We start from the raw sequence: 10,034 nt of genomic DNA on the forward strand, positions 1-10,034 counted from the left end.
ACAGAGTGGAAGTAGACAGGGGGAGGGTGTAGGGGGTGGTTTGGGAAAGGCCCAGAGAGTGCGGAGTATGTGGAATGAAAATAGAAATGTGGAGCAGAAAAGGTCAGAGACAAAATAAAGAAGTAGTCAAGACTGATGCTGCGAAGTGTTTGTAATCTTAGCAGCAGTGCTAATAATAATAACAAAAGTATGGCAAAGGCACCAAATAAAGAGGAGGAAGGAGTGGACAGATCAGCCGCAGGCTGATATCAGTGTTAGTAATGTTACAGGCAAGGGGCATGAACAGGAGGTTGCTTCCCACTGCTGAGGACAAGCAATATGACAACCTCAGCAGGTGATACAGCTTATGCAAGGCTAGCTCATGTAGTGACAGTTAATGGATGGTAGCGATGGGGCCAGTTCAGAGAATAATTGCCAGGGCCAAATTCTGTTCTCTGTCCTACCCTGTATATGTCATAATTCCCAAAAGTCTCAGTTTCCACACGTCCAGACACAAACGCAGCCCCAGAGTTTTCAAACCAGAACAGGATCAGCAACGTTTCCAAAGGTCTCCGTTCCTGGGGTTCCAAAACACCAGAGTAGTGTGGGAGCTAGGCATTAGTTTAGCAATAGTTAATGTTTTTAAAACAAAAAATTAGTGTGGATGTAGCCTCAGTCTGCTGGATGACCCAGTACAACCTGTCAGCACCCAGACTGTTGCTAAGAAAACAACAGGGGGGAAAAAAGTGTGCTACACTTTCACAATAAAGGCTGTGGGTAGAGACGGTTACCTTGAGATAAATGTATCTCTCTCATGTATTTCCCAGGAGAATGCCTTTGGTGACCACTCAAAGTATTTCTACAAGATGTGATTTAGCTCTTTATCTCTGTTTATCCTTGCAGCTGTGTGTTTTGCAGCCAAACTGCACAAAGCTGTTCAGAGTTATTACTGTATAGAAGCTAAACATTTTTTACAATTGCAATTCTTTAATTATAATATATGGGATTCCCCTGTGTGCCTCCACAGCCAGGTGCCACTTTCACTTTACTTTTATGGCTAACTTCAGCATCAGGCCCTTCTGCCTCACAGTGAATAACGAGCACAGCCTCTGTGGGGGCATACTGAGGGGCAGGACCTGGTGATGACATCTCATGTGGGGAAGAGGTGCAGGTTCAGCTATTAGCCTCAGTCCCCTGAGGGCTACACCATCACAGGCTGGGTCTTTCAAAGAACACCCTGAAATGGGGCACAGTTTAGGACTCTGGCTCAGTAACACAAACTCACCCTGATGAGCTCTGCCCAGCTTAGACAAGCAAACCACAAACTATCAAAAACACATACTACAGACTGAATGGTAGCCTATATAATGTGGCACATTCCTCTTTGCACTAGAGCAGATGTGCACAGGTGTGGCTGTTTTTGTTTACATATACATACATATTTTTATATTAACAATGGATGAAATGAGTGTCATGTGAAAGGTGTCACTTACAGTGACAAACCCACTCAGAATTACCATTTCTGTAATTCCCCTCCATTTACTGCTCTCACCCACCTCATTTCCAGCAGCAACAGCAGGCAGCTGTTTTCAGTGAGAGAAGCTCTGATAAAGCCACTGTACAGTCCCTGTCCAGCACCAAACAGCAGACAAACACAGTTAGAGACCAGCTGGGGAACACAGTGGATCATTTAAGCAGCTAAAGAGACAGATATTTTTCTCAGGAGTTAGTGAAGACCAAACCAGAGCTAAAAGGAGAGTGAATATTGGAGTGTTTGATTGTGTGCTTACACCCCAGCTAACCAAATTATGTACCCACAGCTTGGCTATACTAACTAACTAAAGTTTGATCCTGACTGTGTAAACATCAAATTGTAGCAATCAGAAAAGCACTTCCAGGATTAACTGTAGCAGTGTAATTCGGTTATATCATCAGATAGGAACTGCAGTATTATCAGGTGTCCAGAGACATGACTCCATGTCTGACAGATGTGGAAATAGGCGACTATTAACATGTTTACCACAACTGCTTTACAAGGTGATAATATGCTCATCTTGTGTTCACATCTTGTTCTGCTGCTAAAAGTGGTCAAAAACAGGGACAGAGGAATGGCGGTTTTAGTTATTGTTACTTAATTAACTTTTATGTCCTTCGGTGACCACTGTGTGTGAGGAGGTTTTCTTGTTATTTGGCTTTGTGTGAGCTCACCAACACAAATTCCCACTCCGACCTCGTCACATATCAACGCTTGGGCATGGACAAGATGTGACGTGCAAGGTACCCTGGGTGCGTTGGTTGCTGACATTCTGTGACGCCGTGTCAACTTCTGCCTGTTACATGCATTGTTTTCAAATTACACTTCCGTTTTCACGGGAAATCTACAGCTTGCATACAGTCTCTTTTAAAAACAGCTGCAGGATACAAAGAAGGAACTAGGTTGTGGATAGATATGTGGTGAATGAAGACCCCGAGGTAAAAAAAAAAAAAAAAAAAAGATCATTTGCACGCTATCTAGCATTAGCTACGCTTACTGGCGATTACCGTGACATTCACACAGAGGCACACTTATCTTAAATTTGGGGAGATATGCAATTACCAAGTTCATGGGATGTAACGGGAAAGTAATACAATGAGTAATGTAACAAATTATTGTTGGCAAGGAGTAATAAGTAAGGTATTTTTTTTTACTTTTTAAAAGAGTAACGAGTAATTAGTAATTTACTACATTTTTAGTGTAACAAGCCTGACACTGTTCTGAGTCAAATCCCAGTCGATACTGCATTAAAACCCTTCAAAACCTGCAGGACCGCTACCCCCTTTGGGTTCCCTCTATACCACAGGGTATCGGATCATAAATGTATATCAAATTGTTTGATACTTGCAAGTTGAAATCAATGTCGATTGGATGGACTTTTAATCAGATTTGGGGAAAAAAATACCCTCAAAATACCCCACACCACAGAAAAATCTCACAAGACGATCTTTAGAACCTACAAAAAATCAGGGCTTGGCTGACGATTGTCAGTAGGGTGAAGCAGGGTCAAGATCGGCCTGATTCTGATGTAGTATGTACCTGTCATCATACAGGAAATTAGTTCAAACAATCTGCTGTTTGACATGCAGGGCTGCACCATGCAATGTGGAGATCTGGAGGGTGACAGTTCTGCAAGCCTCTGTGATCTTCAGTTACCCATGTCACCACAGATCTAAAGAGATTTTTAGATGTATTTTCGCAAGTTTAATGTCTGCATTAGTCTGATGGACTTCCTCTCGACTACTTGACTTTACTTTAAAGGAATACTCCGACTATTTGGGAGTTATGCCTTTTCTCTATCATTTTCATATTGAGACAACATAATCAATATCTTTTTTATGTCTGTACGTCCAGTGGCTGGGTGTCAGCGGTTAGCATTGCACTTACAGGGAGTCAGTACCCTACTCGGTAAACGTGAACAAATAAACGTTACAGAAACCCTGAAGCTGGTATTTCTGCACGTGCATTTAAAATAAACATGTTTAAACATTAATTCAAAAAACGAGAGTCCTTTTTAGTCGTTTAAGAAGAAATTTCATACATGGAAGTATAGTGTGTTTACGTCCTGCGTGGAGGGATACACCGGCAGGGGCGGCTGGCCAATAGAGGGCGATAGAGCACCGCCCCTCCTTGAGCCACAAAAGAAAAGATGATAATAAATGTATGATTATCATCATCATTATTGTCATATATATACACACACAATATATTAATTATTCTGATAATTTTCACTTGAAACAGCTCATCCTGGCTCTGAATATCCAATCAGATGCAGTGTGAAGTCACGTTCCGACCCTTTGGGGCGTTATCAGTCAGTCTCCGACTCACTCTCATGGACTTCCATGTAAAATGCTTTTTTTTTTCTAAATGCAGGCACTCCAGTGCAATCTCTATGGGTTCCAGGAGGGCTTGCCCCAAAGTGTTTTCGTCATACTTAAACCACCAAGTATCATTCATGTGCGCCTCGGACGGTCCGATTTCCCATGTCGGGAAGTCGTTCTTATTTCATTGTGTGTTCATTAGCGTTTAAGTCGTAATGTGGAGACATCATGGATATTACAAAAAACGATGTGATGTATTTTAGCACTCAAAATGTTTAAAAAACACATCGTCAACCGTTTCCACTGAAATATTTCTTTAAAATGAAATGAAAGCTGTCCATCAGCTCCTCGGCCCCTTGCTGTTCCGCTGCCTCAGAGGATTCAGCCTCTCTTCTCACTCGCTCAGCATCCAACACATGGAGTTCCTCATCTGTATGCTCCAGCTCAAACAGGTATGGCTCTGGATCTGTGTCCCCTACAAGAAACTCTTCAAAATCGCGTTCAAAGTCGTCCATTGCAGCTACTATAGTCCGGAGATATTGCGAGGCTAAACAACTGAGTTTTGTTTACAGGCTACGTCTGTGCCTGTGCCTGCTCACCGGTGTATCCCTCCGCGGATTACAGCACAGGACGTACTGACCCCCTATAAGTGCAATGCTAACTGCTGAGACCCAGCCACTGAATGCACAGACACAAAAAAGATATTGATCATGTTGTCTCAATATGAAAATGATAGAGAAAGGGCATAACTCCCAAATTGTTGGAGTAGTCTTTTAAAGTACAATGTTGCTGCTTTGCTATAGCAGAGCAGTTGTGCTGTACTTCATTTGACAACAGATGTTATTATCACGTGGGAATGGAAGCAAAACTATTTCCCCATTTGTACTCATGAACACAAAGTCCTTTGATTCTAGATCTTAATTTGCACTTGCTCCCCTCTGTCACAGTGTAGTCACAGTGCTAGTTGCAAAAAACATGTATAATTTACTATAATCAGTTTTTACACATGCAACTTGTGGTGTCATACCTCTGCTTTGCAATTGTGAACATGACATACCTGGTGATTTCAAGCAGAGGCGTAACCTGTCTAAATTTAAACCCAACTGTCTGCAGAGCCCAGCTGTGCAGCATCTACAGCACTTCCTCTTTCACTGCAAATAGGGAGTGAAAGTAGTTGTACAACAACTGTGCTGCTTTCATCCTGCACGCACAAGACAACAAGAATAAACCACAGGGCGCCACAGTTTTCATCTGTAGCACAACGTATAGACTTCAGCTGTAGTTGCAGGTACATTTGGAGACGGCTGTTACAGAAAAACTTGCTCCTTTTATTACTAACTCAGAGGTAAGTTGTGAAAGGTTACAACTGTATGTGCTGTAGTTGCACTCATGCACAGTGAATGCTTTCAACAGGATATTATGATGGGTCTTTTTTCACAGACAACCTTGATATGGCGCATGTCAAAGAGATGCAGCTCCTGTTCCATGTGGCACTGGTGTTGTCAGTCATTCTGACCTCAGCTCTGAAGACCCTAGACTCAGAACAAGAGCTGCAGGACAGTGGGTTCGGTCAACCGCCACCTCGCCACGGCCTCAAGTTGCTGGTGTGGTACGTTCAGGACTGTGTGGACAACAACATGGTGGCTCTGTGTGATCCTACTCAAGGAGAGTATGGATTTCATGAATTTCAGAACCTCAAGCCCTGGCATCTGCTTCCAGTAATAAAGGATAAAAAGCAATACACGTACTACACCATCGGAAACCTCAACTATCCTCATGCCAAGGACCTGCCGTATGAAGTCAGGAAGTACTACAACCGCAGCGACCCTAACAGTAACATGGACAGAGTTTTGGTGAGATACAACAACAACAACAAACACATTGACCAGATCTACGCATCTGCACATTATAAGGCGAAAGAGACGTACATAATTGGCCCCAATCTTCTTGCCTCTCTTCGACAGCCAGCAGCCCACATTAGCATAGAAATGTGATGTACTCCTGATGTAAAATCTCTATGTGACAACTTTAATAGTTCTGTGATTCTTCCAAAAAATTGTGATGAAATTGCAAATGTGTTTTAAACAAGCTTGACTGACATGTTTGGCTGCTTTGTAGTCAGAATGAGAAAAAAATTGCCAGACTACTTTGATGAGCTTATTTAACTCTTGAGTATGAGTCAGGAAAGTAACCCTGCACAGCCTGACTGCTTGTAGAGTACATTGTGTAGAATGCTTTGCAGAAAGCGTCTTTGACCAATAAAATAAATGTTCAAACGTGCTGCTTAAGAATATTTTTTCTTTAATAGTTGATACATTGGCATTTCTGTGTGTGTGTGTGTGTGTGTGTGTGTGTGTGTGTGTGTGTGTGTGTGTTTAGTTAAGACATAACTGTATTCACCAAGGCTGATTGCATCACTTTGCTGAGGTCTAGGAACACAGCAACACCACAATAAATTGCATCCGATGGGTCGAAAAACATAAGGAGTCAGACAGTCAGACAAGTCAGAAACAAGTCAACAGCTTATCCAGATAAGCTACCTTTTTTTTAAAAGGTAAGACTGGTAAAATTTTGTAATGATCCCTGTTTACACAGAAAAACTGTGCACACACACACACTACTGTGGTAAGTAAATTTCATTGGACATTTCGTGCAATGGCAGACATGGCCAAAATAGTGCAGGCTCCAACATTGCAAATTGTTTCAGAAATGAGTTTCGTATGACCTCTGAGTTAACCATGACGTCTCATTCATAGGACTCGCTGACAGACAGGTCAGACTCAGGACTTGTATTATGCCTGGTACACACTACATGACTTTTCTGCCCGTTCTGAAAGTCACTATGTCACATTACACGATTGTGGAGTCATAAAATCGTGCTGTGACTTGGCCGACAGACATGACACACTACACAATGGTACTCACCAATTATCCCCATCTTTCACGGCGTGTGTGATGTCATCGGGTTATTCTTGTCTTATTTTAATTACTTTTACTATTATTTGAGTCACTGTGCTGAAATGTTGTTGTAGTCACCTTAAAGCGCCAGCAGATGGCAGGAGCTACATTTGAAGTACGTAACCATACAAGCTATTGTATCCTCCACAATCAACTTTCTACAAATGTTTCACAATAAAAGCCTTAGAAGCTTTAGAAAATGGAGGGATTCTCTCAACCGAGGTTATAAGGGGCTTTTAATTTGAAACAATTCAGTGTTGAGTTTGAAATGATGACACAATATGTTTATAACTATACTTTACAAAGACAACGGAGGGGATAAAAAGTAAGTATATAAACACACAGAGTGATTAATAAATAACGGACCGTCTATAATGTAGTTTGTTTCAAATGAAGCTGGGAGCCTCTGCAGTTGTGGTGAGTAAAAGCCCCACCGCTATTTGTTAATGTTTATTACTTTATGTCCAACCATGAGGATGTACCATTGTTTGCTAGCTTGATGCTAATGACAGTAACTCAGCGGGTTGACAAAGTGCCTCTGCTGTTTCACACCATCATTTCCCCCTTTTACTCTGTGTGGTAACATCCCTAGAGGAAATATTAAAAATGCTGGGGTGTTGTTGTCATACAGTTGTCTACGGCAGCAGATCGTTCTGTGTTTCTACTGGTCAAAGTGGCGGCTGTGATGGGAGAATTGGATCTCAGTGAAGGGCAAGTGGTCCATAACTTTAATTTTGGAGACAAAAAAATGTAGGCTTAGCGCCCTGTGGTCCATTGCCCAATAGGAAATGTAGAATACTCAAAGGTACTTTAAAAGTGCTTGAGTTACTATTCTCAGGGAATAACTTTGTAAAGTAACTGGTTACTTTTCAAAAAAGTAATGCAGTAAAGTAATTTGATTACTTTTAATGTAATCCTTACCCAACTCTGCTAACTAACTGGCTATTTTCTTCAGTTTAGTTGCCTATGTTGATTGTCAAGTGAGTTTGTATGATTTAAAAGAACTTGTTTATCTAGTTTGAACACATTGTTAATCTGAGTAATGGCGGAGTGACTTTCTGTAGTCTCATTGCCGCTTGTTAGCAAACAACCTTATTTAAGACACGTTCAGGCTTCAACATTTATGAGTGGGGTATTTACTGACGAATTCATGTTGTAGAACAAAACATGAAAGTCTCTTAAGCTTACCACAGACTTTTGGCATCTAACAAAAAACTAATTTGAGAAATCCACTGACTTCAAGACAAGGGAACCAGGAGTAAAAAAAAAAAAAGCTAACTCATTTCAAGGTTTTCAGACTCATTCTTGCAGCAATCTACGAAGTAACATCTTCATTGTTGTCAGGACATGCACAGTATTTACAATTATCTTTACCAAATTGAAGACAAATTTGGAGCATTTAGAAAGCATCTTCACTTGAGCAGCATTCAGAATAAGCACTGCAAGAAGCTCACATTGCAATGGAAACAAGGGATGCATGATATTGGATTTTTTGCTAATATCCAAAATGCCAATATATACCAACTCATTTGGCTGATAACTAATATTGATATATCCATAAATTATGGAAAATTATGCACTTTAATTCCCAAATCCGCTGACGAAATATACCTCATTATGCTTGTATCCCGGTTTATCTTAATTTTTATATGTATCTTCATTTATGTAGGCCTACTTATGTAATAACCCAGTTAAGCCATGTAAGTTTGCATTGTGTATTACTATTATTGTCTGATTTATATGCATTTACAAAGAATGTCTCCTTTAAATTTGAGTATGTATGTATGTACTATGTATGTATGTATGTATATATATATATATATATATATATATATGTAAAGATAGATATTTATTATCGGTAGAAATCAGCATGTTGGCCGATTCCTATATTTCGATTTACAGCTAATATCAATACCAATGAGGTGCCAATATCTTCATGCATCCCTAATGGAAACGATTTCCAGTAGACACTAGAAAGTGTTACAGAGACTGGGACACAATTGTTGTCATGGTTTGTGGCTTATGAAATTATTAAAATCAGCTGTCAATCATTGTGATCACATGATTCAGATATTATAATAATGGGTAAAAGGCTAAAACAAGGTTAGCAGTAGATATTTGCAATAACAAATGAATCATGTCATAATAATGTTAAAATAAGCAAAAAAAACAACAAAAACATTTGAGGTAGTTTTCCAACACTGCTGATGGATAGCAATCTTAAATATCTTCATAAGCCACCAACCATGGCGACAACAAGTGTGTCCTACGGATGTATGATAAGAAGTGGAAACAGCATTGGAGGCAGGGCTCTGTTTATTCCTATGAAATTTGCTCAGTTGCTCGCATCATTGGGCCCACAGAGCAAGCACACAAGAGACTAAAGAGGATAAAATGATTCAATCGTGTGGCTCTTCTAGACGTTATTAATTAATTTAATGTTATCAAACCAAATGGATCAAATTCTGATGATGAAACAAGTAATTTCATGGGGGTTGTGACACAAAAAATGTGTCCACTGATGTACAAACTTCTATTTTACAATGTAGGTCTATGGAGAAGAAATCTGGGGCCCTATGGCATCATGTGACAGACTCAGAAGTTGTAATTCCACTGTTTGGCCTCGACAAAAATTGTATCCCAAGCCTGATGCACTTCCTGGGGGCCTGCAAGCATGTCCCCACCAACACTTTTTAATGTCCCTTGGAAACTGTTTCTGTTGTGTTGTGAGCTTCTTGCAGCGGTATTTCTTGCTGTAAATGCTTTGCATGTGTCTTAAAATAGGGGAACATGCTTCTTCATTTGCTTTTGCTGTGTCTATTTGCATGTGTTTTCTTATTTTGCAGATCGCTGAGCTCTCAGGGCCACCGTACTCAACCGTATTTTTTTCTCTCTATCAAGACAACTCATTCTTTATTATTACTTATGACATGCCACCTGGCCAATCAAAAATGACTATGGCAATAGCAAAATATCTCAAATTATGTAGAGAGACTTTAAAGTTAGGCAGAAGACGACTCTGCTTTCTCGGTACAGATCACAGAGCACGGAAACAACATGTAGCTTTAGTGGAATAAATGAGAAAAGTACAGTAAATAAACATTAATGAGGCTATGAACAAGAAATGAGTGTATTGTTCGGTACTACTTTCTTCTGAGGATTTTAAATGTTACGACCTTACTGTCTAGGTCAGAAAGTACCACCAAAATATAAAAACTGTAAATATGAAAGTTCCACAGAGC

General features: G+C 40.3%; 1 protein-coding gene across 1 annotated transcript; it reads left to right on the forward strand.

Annotated features, from left to right (window-relative positions):
* The first annotated feature begins 5,003 nt into the window (after positions 1-5,003).
* si:ch211-198c19.1 (uncharacterized protein LOC100151013 homolog) lies at positions 5,004-6,108 on the forward strand. The gene is made up of 2 exons (XM_049584044.1): positions 5,004-5,179; positions 5,275-6,108. The coding sequence occupies exon 2, from the start codon at positions 5,286-5,288 to the stop codon at positions 5,826-5,828; it is 543 nt and encodes a 180-aa protein (XP_049440001.1). The 5' UTR covers positions 5,004-5,179; positions 5,275-5,285; the 3' UTR covers positions 5,829-6,108.
* The last annotated feature ends 3,926 nt before the right edge of the window (positions 6,109-10,034 follow it).

This window comes from Epinephelus fuscoguttatus, linkage group LG8 (genome assembly GCF_011397635.1).
Source record: "Epinephelus fuscoguttatus linkage group LG8, E.fuscoguttatus.final_Chr_v1".
Taxonomy (NCBI): Eukaryota; Metazoa; Chordata; class Actinopteri; order Perciformes; family Serranidae; genus Epinephelus; species Epinephelus fuscoguttatus.

Excerpts from the sequence above, each read along its gene's own strand:
- si:ch211-198c19.1 (XM_049584044.1), top strand. The coding sequence starts at position 5,286 with ATGGCGCATGTCAAAGAGATGCAGCTCCTGTTCCATGTGGCACTGGTG.